This window comes from Aptenodytes patagonicus, chromosome 3, assembly GCF_965638725.1.
Source record: "Aptenodytes patagonicus chromosome 3, bAptPat1.pri.cur, whole genome shotgun sequence".
NCBI lineage: Eukaryota > Metazoa > Chordata > Aves > Sphenisciformes > Spheniscidae > Aptenodytes > Aptenodytes patagonicus.
In genome coordinates, this window is record NC_134951.1 from 1,082,480 (window position 1) to 1,101,919 (window position 19,440).

Here is a 19,440-nt window from a genome sequence, read left to right on the forward strand (position 1 = left end):
CCGGGTCACCCCTCGCTCCCTTCCCTCGGCGGCCAAAGGAAGCTGAGCCCCCCCCGGCACCCCCGGAGGGACCCGCGGCGGCGAGGCTGAGACCCCCGGCACCCCCGGAGGGACCAGGGACGGCGGGGCTGAGCCCCCCCCCGGTACCCCCGGGCGAGCAGCGGTTCCTCCGGACGGCGCGCCCTCCCCGGGGCACCCCCGGGAGCAGCCCCCGCCTCGGGGGGGGTCCCCGCCGGGGGGATGCCCGGCCAAGGGGGGGGGTCCCGCCGGGGGGTCCCCGCCCGCCGCCGCCGCCGCCGCCGACTCCCCCCGCCCCCGCCGCGGGGGGGGTCCCGCCTGTCGGGGCGGGCGGGCAGGAGGGGCCGGGGGCGGGCGGGGGGCGGCTCCCGGCTGCCCCGCTCCCCACCGCCCCCCGCCCCCGGCCCCGGCCCCGCCGCTGCCCCGGCCCGGCGGCGGCGATGGAGCCCGGCGCGGCCGCCCCCCCCCGCGGCCCGGGGCCGGCCTGAGCCGCGATGCGATGGAGAAGCTGGCGGCGGGGCTGGCCCGGCTCCGCTGGAGCCCCGCGGCGCTGCCCCTCGATGCGATCGTCAGCCAGTGCCGGCTGCCCACCCTCGTCTGCCTGGGGCAGGGTGAGCGGCGCCGGGGCCGGGGGGGCCGGGGGCGGCGGAATGGGGGGGGGGGGCGCTGGGGTGGGAGGGAGGGAGGGAGTACACAAGGGGAGGTGAAGGCTGGAGGGACGAGGAGGAGGAGGAGGGAGGGAGGCTGGAGTGATAGGGAGGAGGGAGGGAGGAAGGATGGAGAGGTGAGGAGGAGGAGGGAGGAAGGCTGGAGGGACCAAGAGGAGGGAGGGAGGCTGGAGTGAGGAGGAGGAGGGAGGGAGGAAGGCTGGAGGGAGGGGTGGAGGGCGGAGGGATGGGGAGGAGGGAGGCTTGAGAATGAGGAGGAGGAGGGGGGAGGAAGGCTAGAGGGAGGGAAGGAGGGTGGAGAGATGAGGAGGGAGATAGGGAGGCTGGAGAGGTGAGGAGGAGGAATGAAGGCTGGAGAGGTGAGGAGGAGGAGGGAGGAAGGCTAGAAGGATGGAAAGGAGGGAGAAAGGGTAGAGGGAGGAGGGAGGGAGGCTGGAGAGGTGAGGAGGAGGAATGAAGGCTGGAGAGGTCAGGAGGAGGAGGGAGGAAGGCTAGAAGGATGGAAAGGAGGGAGAAAGGGTAGAGGGAGGAGGGAGGGAGGCTAGAGGGATGGGGAACAGGAGGGAGGAAGACTGGAGGGGTGAGGAGGAGGGAGATGGGAAGACTGGAGGGGTGAGGAGGAGGAGGAGGAGGAGGAGGAAGGAAAGCTGGAGGGGTGAGGAGGGGAAGGGCGGAAGGCTGGAGGGAGGAGGAGGAGGGAGGAGGAAGGAGGAAGACTAGAGGGACCAGGAAAAGGGAGGGAGGCTGGAGTGATGATGAGGAGGGAGGGAGGAAGGCTGGAGAGGTGAGGAGGAGGGAGGGAGGCTAGAGGGACCAGGAGGAGGGAGGCTGGAGTGAGGAGGAGGAGGGAGGGAGGAAGGCTGGAGGGAGGAGGGAGTGGTGGAGGGCGGAGGGCTGGGGAGGAGGGAGGAAGGCTTGAGAATGAGGAGGAGGATGGAGGGAGGAAGGCTGGAGGGAGGGATGGCGGGTGGAGAGACGAGGAGGGAGATAGGGAGGCTGGAGAGGTGAGGAGGAGGGAGGGAGGCTAGAGGGATGGGGAACAGGAGGGAGGAAGGCTGGAGGGATGAAGAGGAGGGAGAGGGGAAGACTGGAGGGATGAGGAGGAAGGAAGGCTGGATGAGTGAGGCGGGGAAGGGCGGAAGGCTGGAGGGATGAGGAGGAGGAAGGAGGAAGACTAGAGGGACCAGGAGAAGGGAGGGAGGCTGGAGTGATGAGGAGGGAGGGAGGGAGGAAGGCTGGAGAGGTGAGGAGGAGGGAGGGAGGCTGCAGGGCCAGGTAAGACATGACCAAGCTGCTCTCCCAGGTCCAGGGCTGCTGATGTTTGGCCTCTTCTCCTGTGGGGGCCCAGGGCTGCCCCTACCAGGCGGGGGGGGGGCCGGGGGGGGGGGGGGGGGGGGGGGGGGCCGGGGGCTGCCTCTCACCTGGATCCCTGGGGCTCCTGCCCCAGCCCGATGTGCTGCCTGGGCCAGCACCGGTGGGGGTGTGAGTGTGGGGGGTGCGCAGGGCCCAGGCCGCCCCCCAGCCCCCCCAGCCATGGGGCCAGGCACTGAGTGCCCTCGTCACCCTTTCTGGGTGACATGCTGGAGGCGGTGGTGGCACCAGGCTGGCAGGGGCTCAGAGCCACCGTGCCCCCTCACCAACCTCCCCGGGACACAGCCTGGGGGGCGGAGGGGTGGGGGTGGGTGGGTGTATGTGAGGGTGTGGGTGTGTGTGTGGGGGAGTGGGGGTGTGTGTGGCTGTGACCCCCATGCACAGGCTGGGTGGGGAGCAGGGGGAGCGGGGTGCACTGCGGGGTGCACAGGCATCAGCGCAGGGATCGTCACCCCGGAGTGGCCGTGCAGGCAGTGCCGCCCCTCCAGAGCAGCGTGCCCCCCCCCCCTCCAGCTCGTGGTGCTCCCCTCCAGAGCAGATTCCATCCCCTCCGGAGCCAGGTGCTCCCTCCGGAGCAGGGTGGGTGCTCGGGGCCATGCCGGGGGTGGGTGCCGGGGCAGCGGGGTGCAGTGGTGGTGGGGGCCCCTGTGCTGGCCCCGTCTCAATAAACTTCTTGTTTGCGGCGGCTGCAGCTTTTCAGGGGGGACAAAGAAATTGTTTCCTGGGCAACTGGCGGCTCTTGGCAGCGGGCACCTGCTCATCCCTCCGGCTGGCTGCCCGGCCGTCCGGCCGTCCGGCTCCTGGCCGGCCACCCCCGGGTGCTCCGGGGAGGGGGGGGGGGGGTTGTCCTGGGGATGGTGACAGCCCCGTCCCCCGGCAGGTGAGTGTGTGGAGGGGGTAAGCGCCCAGGACGTGCTGCTGGTCCACTCCTGCCGGCAGTGGACGACGGTGACGGCTCACAGCCTGGAGGAGGGACACTACGTCATCGGCCCCAAAATCGACATCCCGCTCCAGTACCCAGGTGGGGGCAGCCGGGGCGCGAGGGGCGAGGACAAGGGTGTCGGTGTCCCCTGGGGCATCAGGGCTGGGACACCCCCCCCCCCCCCCCTTTACCTCCCTCCCCCCCCTCCCCAGTAGCTGAACTGGGGGTGCTCCAGTACGGCCCAGTCTGGGGTGGAGATGCTCTGGTTCGGGGGCTGCTCGCCGCCTCTCCCACCCTGCCAGCGCCCAGCCCAAAGCCAGGGTGCTGCGGGGAAGGGGGAGGGGGGGGGGCTGGGACAGGGTGGGGATGAGGATGGGATGGGATTCAGACAGGGATGGGGACAGGGATGGGATGGGATGGGATGGGATGGGATGGGATGGGATGAGGATGGGGACAGGGATGGGATGGGGATGAGGATGGGGACAGGAGGGGGATGGGGACTGGAATGGGGATGAGGATAGGGATGGGGAAGGGTTGGGACAGGGACAGGGATGGGCTGAGGATAGGATGGGCTGGGGACAGGGATGGGATGGGATGAGGATGAGGACGGGGATGGGATAGGGACAGGGATGGGGATGAGATGGGGATGGGACCGGGGTTGGGGCTGGCGATGCAGACGAAGGTGCTGAGATGCCGGCAGCCGCCGTAGCAAGACCCTTAATGACCACTCTAAGTGCTCATCATGTCGGTAATGAGTCCTGCTAATAAATAAATAATGGGAAATGGAGTGGGGGAGGGGTTAATCGCCCATCCCAAGGGGGGAGCCGAGGAGGGGAGGGCTGGGCAGTGTGTTAACTGGCTTCAGGGGCTCGGCCGTGCCCGAGCTGGCCGCCCCGGTGTGTGGGGCTGGCCCCGGCTCAGGCACCGCAGCTCCAGCCTCGACTGACTCCTGTGTCCCCGGTGCCGTGGCCCCGGCTGGGACCCTGCGCGGCGAGGGGCAGCCGTGGCCCCAGCACCGCTTGGCATGGGGCTGGCAGCGGTGGACCTGGCTGGCATGGACACATCGGGGGATTAATATTCCCCTCAGGTCCATCCCTGCCGAGCCGATGCCAATGGCGGCAGTTTCACTGCCGGCTGCAGCCCCCCTCCGGTCCCTGCTCCTGCCGTCGCCTCCGCTGCCGGCTCTGCTGCTGAGCCCCTGGGTCGTCTCCTCGGGTCCCCTCCCCGGTGGCTCTCCTGCCCGAGGCATGGGGGGGGTGGAGGGGAGTGGTGGGGGTGGTGTCACGGAGCCCTAGCGGGGCTGGGGCTGGGTTTCAGGGGGCAATGGGGCTCCCTGTGATTTTGGCTGCTTCGCTGGCCCTGCTCCAGGCGGGTTCCTCTGTCCACGGGGCATTTCTGCGGCTGCTTTGGGGTGTTCCTGCAGCTCTGGGGGTGCCAGAGCGGCACTGCTGAGACACCCCGTGTGCCCGGTGCTTTGTCCCACGCAAAAGCCCACCTTGATGCTGCGTGTGCGGAGTACAGGTATGGGGAGGATGCTCTGGTGTCCCCTTGCAGCACTTGGAGACACTGGGTGAACCCCTCTACCCACAGAGATGCCCCCCCCCCCCAAATGTGATGGGGACCCCAGGCTAGCCTGGAGGGTGGCTGCCTCCCATGAAGGGCGGTGCTGGCCCCGAGGTGGGTCACAGCAGGTGCCTGCGGCCAGGCCCTGGAGATGGGCTCCTCTCACCGCCGTGGGTCTGGCTGTCCCATGCAGGGAAGTTCAAGCTGCTGGACCAGGACCGGGACATCCGCGAGCCCGTGCAGTACTTCAACAGCGTGGAGGAGGTGGCCAGCATCTTCCCAGACCGCGTCTTCGTCATGGAGGCCATCACCTTCAGCGTGAAGGTGGGTATGGGGACAGAGGGGACAGCAGGGGACAGTGGTGGGATAGCAGGTGAATGTCAGGGAGTGGTGGTGAGGCAGCAGGGGATGGTGGTGGGACATCAGGGGTTGGTGGTGGGGATGGTGGTGGGGCATCAGGGTGCGGTGGTGGCACATTACAGGATGGTGGTGGGACGCCAGGGGACAGTGCCAGGGCAGCGGGTCCCACGGTGGGGCTGTCCCGGGACAGGTGGTGTCGGGGGAGTTCAGCGAGGACAGCGAGGTGTACAACTTCACGCTGCACGCGGGGGACGAGCTGACGCTGATGGGCCAAGCGGAGATCCTCTGCGCCAAGACGGTGAAGGAGAAGTCGCGCTTCAACACCATCCTGCGGAAGCTGGGCAAGGCGGCGCCGGCGGTGGGGGCCAGGCAAGTGAAGGGCAAGATGCCCTGCCTGATCTGCATGAACCACCGCACCAACGAGAGCCTCAGCCTGCCCTTCCAGTGCAAGGGCCGCTTCAGCACCCGCAGCCCCCTCGAGCTGCGGCTGCAGGAGGGCGAGCACACCATCCGCAGCATCATCGAGAAGGTGCGGCTGCCCGTCAACGTGGCCGTGCCCAGCCGCCCTGCGCGCAACCCCTACGACCTGCACGCCATCCGCGAGGGCCACTGCTACAAGCTGGTCAGCATCATCTCCAAGACGGTGGTGTTGTGCTGCATCCTCCGCCGGGACGAGCTGGTCCCCTTCCACTTCCTCCTGCTGACTGACATGCCCCGCTTCCAGCTGCCCGAGGGGCTGCTCGCCGGGGACCCCCAGCTGGAGAAGCTGCTGCGGGACAGTGCCGCATACTGCCACGACCGCTTCAACCCCGATGAGTACTCACGGGCCGTGCGGGAGGCCAAACCTGACTTTTCGGAGGAGTGCGCCAGCCCCCGGCGCCTGCGGCTCTGCCTGCCTGCCTGCGCCCGCGAGGAGCTCAGCCAGCCCCTCCAGCGCCTCTCCCTCTGCGCCTGCACCACGGGGGTCCCCCGGGAGCCCGTCGCCCGCTGCCAGGGACCACGGGGCGTCGGGGGGGGCACCCCGCGCCCGCCGCTGCCCGACTTCCCCGACCCCGACCGGGAGTACATGACGCCCGACTGGGCCGAGCCCGAGTTCAGGACTCAGGAGCCGCTGGAGATCCCCTACGAGGAGCTCTGGAGCAACCCCAGCCCGGAGGGCTGCTGCGAGCCCGGCAGCGGCGCCGGCCGGCAGGACCTCGTCTCCTTCGGGGCCGTCACCCCACTGGGCTCCCCGCACTGCCCTGGCGTGCCCGGGGATGAGCCCCGCGGGGACTCCCCGCCCCCCGTGCCACCCAAGTCAGAGGCGGTAAGAGCCGCGGTCCTGTCCCCAGGGATGGGGAATGACGCCCCTGGGGTCCCACCTGCCGCCAGCCCTCCTGGCCAGGGGTGATGCACCGGGATAGCCGGGCAGCGAGCCCCAGCACGGCTCCGCCAGCAACCCTGCGCTGTGGGCAGGGGGTGCACAGGCCGGGGCTGTGCTGTCAGCCCCACGGCACAGCCAGCCCGACCCTCCCCGGGTGCTGCGGGGCTCTGGGCTGGGAGCCCCTGTCCCCTGGCTCCGGGGTCCCCCCCCAGTTCTGTTTGGTCACCCAAATCCTCTGGGGTCCCCGGCACCACGGGGTACCTGGTTCCCCAGGGCTCCCCATCACCAGGGGGTACCCAAATCCTCAGGACACCCTTGTATCATGGGGTACCCAGTTCCCCAGGCTCTCTGCACCATGGGGTACCCAAATCTCTCAGGCTTCCCACCACCGTGGGGGTACCCAAAGCCTCTGGGCTCCCCTGCACTGTGGCTTTTGAAGTCCTTAGGGCTCCCCTGCACCATGAGGTACCCAAATTTTTGGGCTCCCCTTCACCATGAGGTACCCAGTTCCCTGGGGATCCCCCACCCCGTTGGTACCCAGAGCTTCGTGGCTCGACCGGGGCTGGCTGCCCCCGAGCCCCCCATCGCCCTCTCCAGCCGCGGGGTCCTGGGGGCAGATCCCCCGGCACCGGTGACTGGGGGCCTGATGGCGCTCGCCCCCCCCCCCCTTCCAGGTGAAGGAGGAGTGCCGGCTGCTGAACGCGCCCCCCGTGCCGCCCAGGGGCAGCCGCCCCCCGGTGCCCTGCAGCCCCCCAGCACCCCTGCGCTGCCCGAAGCTGGCGCCCGCTCCCTCGCCCAGCCCCAGCCTCTCCTACTACTCCTCGGGGCTCCACGACGGGTGAGTGGCTCCGGTGTGGCCGGGGACGTCGGGATGCTGTGGTAGGGATGGGGTGGCGGGTTGGCACCCCGGGGTGGGATGTCCCTGGCATAGGCTTGGGGCCGGGGGAGGAGCGTGGTCCCGGGGTGATGGTGATGCTCCCCTTCCTCCGGCAGGTCGGTCCCGCGGAGTGGCAGCGGCTCGCCCTCGCCCGACGCCTACTCCCTGTATTGCTACCCCTGCACCTGGGGCGACTGCAAAGCCGGGGAGGCCCCCGGGCGCCCGCTGCCCCCCGCCGCGCTGCCCCCCGCCGCCCAGCCCGCCCCCACCTCCTGGTCGGACCCCTGGGCGTACGCCGAGGCGGGCAGCGGCTGCTTGACTCCGCTGCCAGGGGCTGAGCCCCCCCTGAAGCCCTATCGCAGCTGCCCCCGCCTCAAGCCCCCGCACCCCCAAAAACGCTTTGCCCCCTTCGGGGCGCTCAACCCCTTCGCCAGCCCGGCTGAGTGGCCAGAGAGCCCGGAGTGGCCCAAGCCGCCTTCAGCCCCAGCCGCCCCCTCCTCCTCCTCCTCGCCAGAGCCCTTCGCCCCCATCGAGGAGCTGTCCCCCCCACCTCGCCCACCCAAGGGCTTCGAGGGGGACAGCATCGTCATCCACGGGGCGGCCCCACTCTCGCCCACCGTCCTGCGCGGGGCCGAGGGCGGCGTCACCCGCGTCTACCTGGCGCAGGGCGTCATCGAGGTGCCACCGGTGGCACGGGGTGATGGGGGGGCCCCGCTGGCCGCCCCTCGTCCCAGCGGGGACGGCTCGCCCTGGCTGCCCCCCGCCGACCTCTCGGCCCTCTCGCTGGAGGAGGTCTCCAAGTGCCTGCGCTTCATCGGCCTCTCCGAGGACGTGGTCAGCTTCTTCGCCCGCGAGCGCATCGACGGCAGCATCTTCGTGCAGCTCAGCGAGGAGATCCTGGCCGACGACTTCCGCCTCACCAAGCTCCAGGTGAAGAAGATCATGCAGTTCATCAAGGGTTGGCGCCCCAAGATCTAGCCGCGCACCGGGGACCCCCTGGACCGCGGGTGTCCCCCAGCCACCCGGACCGCAGCTCTGGCTCACCCTGCTCCCATGCCCTGCCCCGCTCCGGGGGTGCCCCGATGCGGCAGTGGGTTTTCCTCCCCCCCAGCAACTCGGCCCTATTGCCCAGCCCTCCCCCCTTTCCATTTTAACACTGGACGGTAATTTTGGCCCAAACGGGCTGGAAAATACTGGAGTTTGCGTTGACTGGTTTAACTTAATCCTTGTGGATTAGCGTAATAAAAGTATGGGAGAAAAACCGAGCCACCGGAGAAGCCTCTTGCTCGGGGAGGAGGGGAAAGGGGCTCTTGGCAGGGATGGAGGCTCCGGGCGTCACCCCCATCCTTGCATCCCTCCCCACGAGGTGGGAAGGGACCTGTGTCCTCCATGCAAGGGAACGCGTTGCTCTCAGAGCTGCTCCGGGCTGCCTGCACCCCAGGGTGATTTCAGGGCCCTGGAAGGAAGCTCCCCTGCCTGACGGACACGGCCGACCCTGGGGAAGGGAAGCTGAGACCTGTCCTCAGGGCTGCATCCACCACCCGAAGCACCCGACTCTCCCAGGGCCCATGGTGAGGTGCCCCATGGACCCTTGAGCTCCCCCAGCCCCGCTGCACAGGGCTTGACGGAGCCACAGCAACGGCAAGGTCTGGGACCAGACCTCCCCAGCCCCGACTCCAGCCCCTCGGCCACGCGGGGGGAGCAGGGCTGCCCCAGACAAGGCTCAGACCCGGCAAACACAGCTCCTGCACAGCCCTCCATGCAGGGGGCAAGTCCCAGGGGCTGCTGCATCCCCCCCCAGGGAGGGCTGAAGGCTGGTTACCAGCTGCACAGGCAGCCCGGTGCCTCCCGGCAGGCAGCAGAGGCATGGCGAGACGATGTCTCAGCCCGACTTTGTCCTGGTAGCTTTGAGAAACGAACACAAACGTGACATGAAAAGAGCAGCATCACCCAGCTCCTGGCCCAAGCCCTGCCAGGGCACAGGAAAAAGGCTGGAGCCCGAGGAGACAGCGCATGGCGGGGAGCCGGAGGCCAGGCCAGCTCTGAAATTACTGACAGGTGCACAGAGATTTAAAGCCTTTTAGTTTAAACTGAGCTCTCCCCACGGGGGACCCTTCTGGCCTTTGGCTGCTTGATTTGCAATTACAGGCGGGTCCATCTGCCAGGATAACCCCGGTGGCAGCGCTCGGGCCCAGACAAAAGAGCCAGAGGCTCCTCGCAGACCCTGATTGATGGCAGAGGTGACAGAGCCGGTCTTTGTTCTGCACTGCCGCCCTCCCCTGCCTTTCCCCACCCTCCGGCAACCGCCAGCAGCCCCTTTGTGGGTCTCGCAGCCGGCAAGCACAGAGAGGACCCCAGAGGATTGCCTGAACGCTTTATTTCCGACTCGAGCAGTTCCCTTCCTCGGTGCTGAGAGGCTGCTGCCCCAACAAGAGGGGAGGAGAAGCAGGCATGGAGTCCAAACCCAGGAGACGGGGATTTATTGTTGGAGGTTTACGGAAAGGCAAGGCCTCAGGGCCAGATGTGTGCTGGATGCTGCCTGCCAGACCGGGAGCTCCGGAGGTCGCAGCGTGGAGGTGAACACAGAAGAAATTCTCTCTTCCAGCAAGGAGCCACCAGGCCCACGCTGGCATGGGATGGACGTGCCCAACACGCAGCAGCTGATAAGGCACTTGAAATGACTACAAGCCACGAGGCAATCCGCTGCCAGCCTCCTTCCTCCCCTGCCTCCCCCGGGTGCTTTGCAGATTAACCTAGAGAATGGGGTGTTGCTGGAGAGCCGGTCACCCCGGCTCAAGCTGTCGGTGTGTCATGGGTGGGCAACGTCAGGCCACGTTCACTGGTGGAATTTCTTGCTTGGGCTGTTGGCGTAGTCCAGCAGCAGCTGGCACGGCGTGAACTGGCTGCCATAGACGGCCTCGTACTTCCGCAGCTTGTCCACCAGCTGCTTGGCTCCGTACGAGTCTGCGTACCTGAAGGGACCTGCCGGGGACAGGGGGACACATCTGTGACAGGGAAGCGAGAAGCACCAAGGTGCCTGGAAGGGTGAGAGCACTGGATTCGGCTGATCCGTCCTTCTCCGAAAGAGACGCCCAGCTTCTTGGCAGGGCAACGCAGGACCCTGCTCCCTGCCTGCCCACCTGCGCTGAGCGGAGGGCAGACTGGATTGCCAGGGACAAGCTGGGGCACAGATAATTGGGACTGCTCCCTTAGTCTGAGCTTGCCTCAAGGAGGGAAAGTGCTAGGTACTCAGCAGAAGCACCACCTCATGCCCAAGAGCCCTTAGTATCCTTCAGTTGTGACCCAAACCTCAGCTCATGCTTCATCCACTGCCCTGGCCACGGCCACAGCCACCCAGCCAGGTTGCAGATGGGGCCAGGAGAACTTCGCCCATGCTCTTGGCCAGTACCTTGGCCTGAGAAGTGCTGTGCACCATGGCTGAGGTTTATCAGCTCAGCTTTATCCGTGCCACGTGCAGGCACGGGGAGAACGGTGCATCCTCGGGCACCATTTCTCAACTCTGTGTGCAGCACAAGACCAGGTTTCCAGAAGTGCTGCAAGACGCCTGCCCGCCCGCCCAGGCAAGTAGCAGCGGCAAGAGATGAGATACCAGAGCCTCGTTTTTCACCGAGCACCGTATGGCTGCACAAAAGCCAGGGATTTCTTAAAAATGTAGGGCCTTTGCAAGTCTCCCGTTCAACCTATACCCCCACGACTATCAGGCATGGTAAAAGCTCTTCCGCTGAAGTTCTCACGGGAAGTACTGATGAGGCTGGGGCCAGCATGGCTCTGCCCTCTTATTCAAACCCGAAGACACAGCAAACGGCCTGGTTAGAGTCCCTTGATCCTCACCAGCCACAGCTCTGTGAAACAGCTGTGTACCAGCAGAGGAACTCCACAGGGTCCTGGCAGAAACGTCTCACAGCAGCTCTCAGGCTCGCTGCCATCTCTCGTGGGGCGGGAACGCTAGAGGAACCTCTCTGGCTCAGGCTTTACATGGGAGAAGGACACTCAGGCTTGTCAGACTGCGGCTCAAACCTGGCCTTAACAGCTGACTCGCTTCTGGTGGCTAGAGCCCACTAGGCAAGCCCACTAGGAAGCTTTTGAGCCAAGCCATGCAGCCTAGCCCAAACCCCAGCTGAACCCGCTTACCTCCCAGGCACGGCGGGAAGCCCAAGCCGAACACAGCACCAATATCTCCCTCCACGGGATTGCTGAGGATCCCTTCCTGCAGGCACATGGCTGCCTCGTTCACAAACCTCGTCACGAAGCGCATCTGGATGTCCTCATCAGTACAGCTGCAAGGAAAGAGTCTGTAAGGGCTGTGCAGGTAACACAGCAGCTGGATGGAGGAGCACGTGAAGCCAGCACAGACTGGGGACAGAGCCAGGCCTGGGGTAGGGGAGAGAACGGTTTCTCACTGAGACTGTCCCTGTCCACATGAGGATAAGGACAAAGTTCTGTGACGTGTCCTGAAGCAGACACGTAAGAATGCCAAAGGCTCGATCAGGCCAGATGGGAACTGCTCCAGGAGATGTTTCGGTGCCAGGCTGTACAACAGGTCTGACGCCAGGAAGGTCATGGCAGGGGCTGCACCAACCCGCCTGCCTGGACAAGCCCCACCACAGAAAAGCTTTCTGCAAAGGTGCCCAAGCAAATGCTGATAAATTCGAGGATGCCCCATTCCTGCTAGCACAGGCTCTCCAGAGCCAACAGCCTGCCCCCCTGCACGCCAGCTGGGAACAGCCAAATGCCATCTGGAGTGACTCCATGTTCAGCACCGTCCTCCAGCGCTGCCTGGTGCAGCCCTTGCGCCGCTGCTCAGAGGCAGAAGGAGCTGGGGTGAGAGCCAGCCCACACCACCGCTCAAGCATGCACAGCTACTTACACTTCAGGTTTGGCTGGCACTTTAAACCGTGCCAAGATCTCATCCATGCCAGAATTCACGCTCCTGTTCTTCACCCCCTCCTGGTAAATATAAAAGCCTTTCCCTGCCTTGCGACCTGCCGGGGATAAAAAAAAGAGACAGTCACATCCTGCCACGTGTCCCGTTTGCTCCCGACACCTTCACCTCTGATCTTCTTGTGACTCCTGCTTCTGTTAGCATGAGCAGATCCTCCCAGCGTCTCCACTTCAGAGCGAGCCTCTTTGCTGCCTCACCAAGGACAGAGGGAAGGGGGCCCATGTCCAGCTGACTCCTTGGCAAGATGTTGCCACTCTGCCAGGCCCTAATGCCTTCACTAGGTCCAGAGGACAGTCAAATAACGCCACCGTTTCCGTGGCCAGAGCAGCAAAAAGACACGGTCCTCGTCCACACTTGGGAGCAAGGCACAGAGATGACAAGATCTCCTGAGCAACCCTCTCTGCCAGGGGTCTGGTCACAGCAAGGGTCATTGGAAGGTGAGAGCTACCATGGTCCAAGTGCAGGTCCCACTGACGGATGCTGCTCTGTCCTGGCACGCTCAGAGGCACAGCTGCCTCTGGCACCCAGTGCCACCAGGGCACAGCTTCTGCCACGCAGACAGAGCCATAATCTTTCCTTGCACGGAGCTTCTAAACCTCAGTTCAGGGCTTGTTTCACTTGAGCACGTTTATTTCCAGCCATTTGCTCCCCATGTCCCAGAGCGCTTGCGCAGGTTTCACAAAGGGGCCAGACAGAGGTTCATGAGATCTTGTCTGCTGCCTTTGCTCTGGGCAGCATCTTTGCCTGCTGCTGCCATTTCTGTAAAGGAAGGTCTGGCCACAGCCAAAGGTCTACCCAGGGTACAGCTGGGAGGGATTCCCAACCCATTCCCAGGGCTGTTCTCTGACTGCTCTCACCTGAGGCAGAAGAGGCTGATGGATGCTAGTACTCTTCCTTGAACAAAGGGAAACATGTTCAATTAAAACAGCCTAGCGTCTCACCTAAGAAGCCTTTTTCCACCATGAGCTTGAACAACTCGATGCTGCCTCCTCCAAAGCGCTCGCCAAAGGCCTTGCCAAGGTCCTCAGCCACGTGCGTGGCCACATCCACACCCACCTCGTCGATCAGCGTGGCAGCACCCACAGGAAAGCCAAAGGCCGTAGAGATGGCGTCTATTTTCTTTGGGTCAATGCCCTCCTGCAGGAACAGAAGGGGAAGCAATGGTATCTCTGGGTGAGGGTCCTGGAAAACCAGCGCGGGGGCAGAAAGCCCTTGCTTATCTGGAGCCACGGACTGCGACCAGCCCCATTAGCCGTTTGATTACAGACAGGAGAGTGTAATCGTGCTTGCCAGTCCTGACTCTTCCCTGGTGCCACGTGGGGAGCCTCATCACTGCCCTGCACCAGGTCTCATCAGACCACAGCTCAGCCAAGAGCAGGCTGGGGACAACCATGGGCACCAGGGCTGGTTACCCACCTTCCTCCTTGGTCAGGGCTGGGGTCAGCCTGATCTGGGGCAAGGAAGCAGCAGAGTTTACATGACTATTTGGCAGACGCTCGGTAGCTGATGGGATACACACCTGGAGAACTCGGACCACTTCTGCCAGCATCGGCCCCAGGCACCTGGTGGTGTAGAAGCCAGGCCCGTCCTAGGGAAGAGGAGTGCAGCAGGAAGGCAGGTGAGTACAAACTGCAGGAACACGGCCTCTCTCAGCAGCACAGCTGCGTTTCACAGCCCAGGCTGCAGTTCAGGCACTGACATGCAGGGCAGACACACCGAACTCCATTTCTAACAGCATGTTATCGACTGCTAGAATATTTTTTTCCTGTAGGGCTCAGCAGTATTCGAAGACTTCCATGAACTTACTCCCTGGAAGCTCCCACCAGAGTGTTTTTATTTGAAACAGTGCCTGGAGGTCCCAAGCAGGCTGCAGAGTTCCCCTTGCTTCAGCCAAGCCCAACAGGCTGATAGGGGGAAAGGGTGCTCAGCACAAGTGAAACAGGCGTAAACCAGATGTTTCACCTCTGATATTACTCACAAAGTCAGGAAGCAACAGATTAGCTGCAAACTGCCATTCAGAGATGCATCTGATGTGGGGATGAGGGTTAGAGAAGCAGCACTGTATCTCCACTGGCCTTTAGAGATGCCTAGAGCATTTTTAGACAAGCCAGCTTTCCCAGCACCACAGGAGAGACCTGCTCAGCGCTGCTGGCAACCTCACACATCAGTGAAGAGACCAATCCAAAAATACACTCAAACTGCCCTGAGCCCACTGGCTGAACCTCCCACACAGCTGAAACAGCATCACTGATGCTTTCTACTACAGAACATGAGACCAGCTCCCTTTGGAGGGCCGTGTGTTCAACAGCAGCTGTCAGCCTAACAAACCACTCAAAGCCCATGGCTTTTTTGAGGCTCTGCTGCCTCTTCCTACAGATCACAGCGGTTTGTTCTCAATTCCTGCCTCGCTGTGCTGTGCTCAGTCTTCCGCCTCCGCTTGGTACAGCTCTTCCCCTACACTTGCATGTCTATTTCTGCCCCCTCTCACAAAAGATTTAAATCCAGAAAGAGGAGGGTTACTGCTCACAGGCCCCTCTGCCCTTGCAGCTTGCCAGGGAGAAGAGGTGGTGAGAGTCCTGTCCAGACTCTGCTCCATCTCAGATGCCACTACAGATTTCAGCCTCCTTTCAGACCCCACCTGGAGCACTGCGTCCAGCTCTGGAGCCCTCAGCATAACGGACCTGTTGGAGCGGGTCCAGAGGAGGGACACGAAAGTGATCAGGGGGATGGAACACCTCTGCTATGGAGAAAGGCTGAGAGGGTTGGGGTTGTTCAGCCTGGAGAAGAGAAGGCTCTGGGGAGACCTTATTGCAGCCTGTCAGTACTTAAAGGGGGCTTATAAAAAAGATGGTGGCAGACTTTTTAGCAGGGCCTGTAGCGACAGGACAAGGGGGAATGGCTTTAAACTGAAAGAGGGGAGATTCAGACTAGATAGAAGGAAGACACTGTTTATGCTGAGGGTGGTGAAGCACTGGCACAGGTTGCCCAGAGAGGTGGTGGATGCCCCATCCCTGGAAACATTCCAGGTCAGGCTGGACGGGGCTCTGAGCAACCTGCTCTAGTTGCAGATGTCCCTGCCCACGGCAGGGGGGTTGGACTAGATGACCTTTAAAGGTCCCTTCCAATCCAAACTATTCTATGATTCTATGAAGTTGTGTAGAACAGGACTGCCAGCATCTTGTGCTGGCTGATTAGACTGTTCCTGCAACTTCTGGCCTTCCATGGCTGCTCCAGAGGACACCTGAGGGATCACTTGGACACCTGCCGCCTTCTAACCTCCATTGTTACTTCTCAGCATGAGTAGCTAATGCCAGTGTATTCACAGCCACGTTTCGGCCTCCCCTTAGTGCACAAGCCTGCCCTTATTTATTACCCCAGCTCATATTTTGCGCAGTGTTCCCTCACCTTTACCACGATGACCACCTTGCCCTGTTTGAGGCCAACAGCAACGGCGGAAGCAGCTGTGTCCTGGGACGTTTTGTCTGTGGTGATGATTTCCAGCAGCTGCATTTTGTCAACAGGGGAGAAGTAGTGCATCCCGATCACCTAGGCAGAAGGAAGAGCTCAGGATTAAGCAGGGTTAAGACAGACTTTGGCTCCCAGCGTAATCTGCTGGGCAAGTCAAGCGCTCAACTGCAGAGGGAAGCAGGCCAGCATGGGCTGCAGCACCCACCACCACAGTGCACTAGCCATTCAGCCACACACTCCGCTGCATCCCTCTCTGACGGGAGTGCTCTCCAACTCCCTTTCCCTCCTTGGCTTTCCCAAGGACACAGCACATGCCCCACAGCTCTTGCCTCAGTGAAGATTTAGGTATAATGCTTACAGGACCAAGCGTGCTGCTCAGCTCTCTCTGTACTTATTAATAGTCTGGCAGCAAAACCTGCCTGGGAGTCTTAGCCGAGCTAAGTCCCCAGGCAAATTACAGGCACTGCGTGATCTGCAGGTACTATCTGAGCTGGCAGAGGAGCCACACGCCTGGGTGGTGCTTCTTCTGGACTATGAGAGTGGAACAGCAGTCACAGAGACAGATGTTGAGCAGAGTCCCTGTGTTCTGCTTGTGAATGTTCTGCTTTGGGGTTTTTTTTTTTTTTTTTTTTTTTTTTTGTGATGAAGTGAATTTAAGGATGAGAAGGCACATTTCCAGAAACTAATTACAGAGGTAAGTGCAGCCTTCCTCTGGGAACAGCATTCAAGTGGAGATTATTCGGCTGTGTGCCTCACTTTCTTAACACGACCATGTAATCAGCATGTCACCTTCATGCCTCCTGGAAGCCACACTTGGCACTAAGATCTGTATAAGTCAGAGGCACCTTGCAGGAGAGCTGCAGACTGCAAAACTAATTAAAGAAAATACACTAATTACTTAACTGATTTCCTATTAGTTTCCCCATAAAGAGCCATTACACAGGCAATTTATACAGCAAGAGGATGTTATTTGCAAGTATGAACAAATTGACTCAGTTTGCATTTCCGACGCAACCAAGGTCCGACAGCAAACCAGGAAGAGGCTCACGAAGGTCACAGGAACCTCCAACAGAGCGGACACATGTTGTTACTCAACGACCTTTGCAGACGTCCACAGAACTTCTGCAGGAAGACAAGCAGCGGAGGCAATGTACTGACCAGGGCAGTACTCGAGACCCTTGTAGGAGTTTAGGGAACCAGCCAAGGGCACCTGTGCTTTTGCATTTGTGTAACACTTTCCAGATGAGTTCCAGAGCTTCCCCCTCCTTCTGCCCAAGCTGCTACTGCTTCCCCATCCCACCTGTTTTAGAGAGGGAGATGGGACTATCTCACAGGAGAACTGCTTGCCCTTTCCTTCATTTTCTGCAGCCCCAGGTAGGCAAAGCCGATTCCTCAAATGAGGGAGAAGTGTTTCTCCCTTTTTATATCAAGGCCGCCCTAGACTGATGCTTAGCCCTCGGGAGGTGACTCCCCCTGGTCACGCAGATCCCTCACACTACTTCAGATGCTGCGGTGTCATGTCTGGTCTCCTGCAGGGCCCGTGTCAGATCTGCCAGCCTCACACTAGCAGGTATCACAGGTGCCCTTGGCAGTCACACACGGCAATGAAAACCAGCACGCAGCTGACTCCTTCCAATCCAGCGCATTCACACCCCTCAGATGGTAACTCCACCAAGCACGTTCCTCAGGGCAGGCTGCTCCACATGAAGCAGCGTTCCTACTCAGCTGTGCTTGCCTGGGCTAAGGGATGAGGATACCACTACTTTATACGCTGTTTAGACTTCAAGCAAAGGGATGAAGAAGTCCTCTGCTCCAAAACTCTGCCACAAGCTGCTATGCTGCTCTTGGTATCCTGTTCACATGGATCATTTGGAGCCAGAGAGAAAACCCCACCACCTCCTCAGGCGCTGATCCCATGGCTGACCAAGGCTTCAGCACCTCTGAGTTCAGCTTCCAGCCACCGACTTTTCTTCCCTTTTTGCTGCTTAGGGTAGTGCCTTCTCCCCGAGAAGGCATTTTCCCATCATGGCAAGTCACTCCTATGTCTAATCAGTTTATCAAAATGACTGAAGTCTTCCCGGCTGGAATTCTCTCAGCTTGAGTCCTTCCATAGCTTCTCTGCCCCGCTGCGTGCATTAACGTTTCCTGAAGTGCTCTCACCTCCCTACTGCACCTTGCCTCGCCAACATCACACTGGGGGTGAGTCCACCTTCATCCCCTTCCTACCTGACCAAGGACCACAAGCTCTTTGTTCAAAGCTTGCACTGGGGGCAGAGGATGAGCTGTTTCACGTTCTGAGGAAGCAGAAGATCCCAGCGCTCACCTACAGCAAAGCCAGTTTGCCACTAACAGGCAGCTCAGCGCAGAGCAGACTCATAGCAGGCACGTGGCACCGGGTACTCACCTTCTCTGGCCTCTTGCTAACAGCAGCAATTTGGCTGATTGGGAGGGCAGATGTGTTACTGGCGAAGATACAGTGAGCAGGGATCACCTGTGGCAGGGGGTGGAAGAGACAGCGTAAATGCACAGGCTCCGGAGTCAGATCCAGAGCATGATGCGCAGAGCCCTGAGAGAACAGTACCACCACCTGGTAACCCTGACAAACAAGGCAAACTTGACTTTCTCTGTCAGGGCAGACAGCATTAGAAACTAATTCTAAAGCAGCAGCCCAAGTCAGCCAGATCTGTCTTCCCCTGAACTCTCCCCAGGTCTGCAATATTACTCTCAGAGCCCCCACGTTTCTGCCAGACCATTGCAACTACATTAGACACTGCAGGGCGGGACTTCAGAAAGGTGCACAGACCAGCTCCTTTACCACACAGTTATCTCCCCAAATGTGCTCTTGAACAGAAAAGAGCAGTGGCAGCAAGCTAGAGATGGTAAGTAAAGAACCAAAAGAAAGTGGAGACACCAAAAGACATTACTGTCATGCCAATGTTTTTTTGGAGCAGCTCCCAGGAGTCGGGGAATGTCAGAACTGCCCCATTCAGCTAGAACTAGTGACCCCTTATTGAACAGTGAATATCCTTAGCGAATAGGAAGGCTGCCCTTGACACTCACCCATGTACTGACATAAATAACTTGCACCAAGCACCAAACTACAGCACAAAGGAGATGTGACAAAGCCAGCATCACAGGACAGGACACCCTGAGTCTCCGCCATACAGGGGCCACATCTAGCACAAGCTGCTCAGATCCGATACTCACGGCCTCCACTTCCTTCAGCACTTTGTGCTTGATGTTAATGTCCTCGAACACAGCCTCAATCACCATGTCTGCCTTCTCAAAGCCCTTGTAGTCCAGCTGGCCCATCAGGTTGCTGAGAATGGAGTCCCTCTCAAACGATGTCAGACTCTTCTTCTTCACCTTGCCGTTCAGCCTAGGGAAGGACAGCTCTGTCATGGCTCCTGGGCAGGCTAGCCCAGACTGCTAGAGGTGGCACCACAACACCAAGGGCATCCCTCCCTCCTGGAGCTGGGACCCAAAACACCATCTCCAATCCAGCAGGACTGTCACTCTGCCTACTGGCCCCTCCTTCCATCTGGAAAAAGGAGAGCCATGCTCACACAACTCAGCCGGTGCATCAGTCTGAAGGTCAATTGCCGGCATTTCTGACCATGCACAGCTGAGCACTATTACTGCTGAGCCAGGAGGACAGGGGAACGAAATCCAGCTTTTCAGAAGTCTGACCCAATGCCTCCCATGACATGGGCCTCTAGGCAGCCAGGATTACTCCCTCCCCCCTTAGCTCTATAAGCTACTGCTGAATCTGAAAGCTAAAGCATTCATCTGTTAGGTCATCTACCTACCTAAGCAGCTAAGGCTGAATACACTGGGCCTATTTCGTAGCAATATCCCAGCACACTG

The 19,440-nt window shown here is 61.4% G+C and overlaps 2 protein-coding genes across 2 annotated transcripts in view; one reads left to right on the plus strand and one right to left on the minus strand.

Annotated features, from left to right (window-relative positions):
• The first annotated feature begins 517 nt into the window (after positions 1–517).
• On the plus strand, positions 518–8,407 carry GAREM2 (GRB2 associated regulator of MAPK1 subtype 2). Its single transcript, XM_076332472.1, has 6 exons — positions 518–629; positions 2,938–3,078; positions 4,736–4,866; positions 5,093–6,208; positions 6,940–7,103; positions 7,259–8,407. Exons 1-6 carry the CDS (start codon positions 518–520, stop codon positions 8,118–8,120), a joined length of 2,526 nt encoding a protein of 841 aa, XP_076188587.1. The 3' UTR covers positions 8,121–8,407.
• Positions 8,408–9,502: 1,095 nt separating this feature from the next.
• Positions 9,503–19,440, minus strand: part of HADHA (hydroxyacyl-CoA dehydrogenase trifunctional multienzyme complex subunit alpha) — a 29,142-nt gene continuing 19,204 nt past the window's right edge. The window contains exons 13-20 of the mRNA XM_076332474.1: positions 18,781–18,952; positions 17,978–18,064; positions 15,511–15,651; positions 13,625–13,693; positions 13,047–13,242; positions 12,031–12,145; positions 11,295–11,440; positions 9,503–10,124 (exon numbers count right to left, since the gene is read on the minus strand). Of these exons, the coding sequence (XP_076188589.1) occupies positions 9,979–10,124; positions 11,295–11,440; positions 12,031–12,145; positions 13,047–13,242; positions 13,625–13,693; positions 15,511–15,651; positions 17,978–18,064; positions 18,781–18,952 (1,072 nt within the window). The 3' untranslated portion in view covers positions 9,503–9,978. The remainder of the gene's footprint in view (positions 10,125–11,294; positions 11,441–12,030; positions 12,146–13,046; positions 13,243–13,624; positions 13,694–15,510; positions 15,652–17,977; positions 18,065–18,780; positions 18,953–19,440) is intronic.

Bases quoted from the DNA above. Each gene is read 5' to 3' on its own strand.
- GAREM2 (XM_076332472.1), top strand. From the start codon at position 518: ATGGAGAAGCTGGCGGCGGGGCTGGCCCGGCTCCGCTGGAGCCCCGCG. The intron at 4,867-5,092 runs GTGGGTATGGGG...GTCCCGGGACAG, and splicing joins CCATCACCTTCAGCGTGAAG to GTGGTGTCGGGGGAGTTCAG. The intron at 6,209-6,939 runs GTAAGAGCCGCG...CCCCCCTTCCAG, and splicing joins TGCCACCCAAGTCAGAGGCG to GTGAAGGAGGAGTGCCGGCT.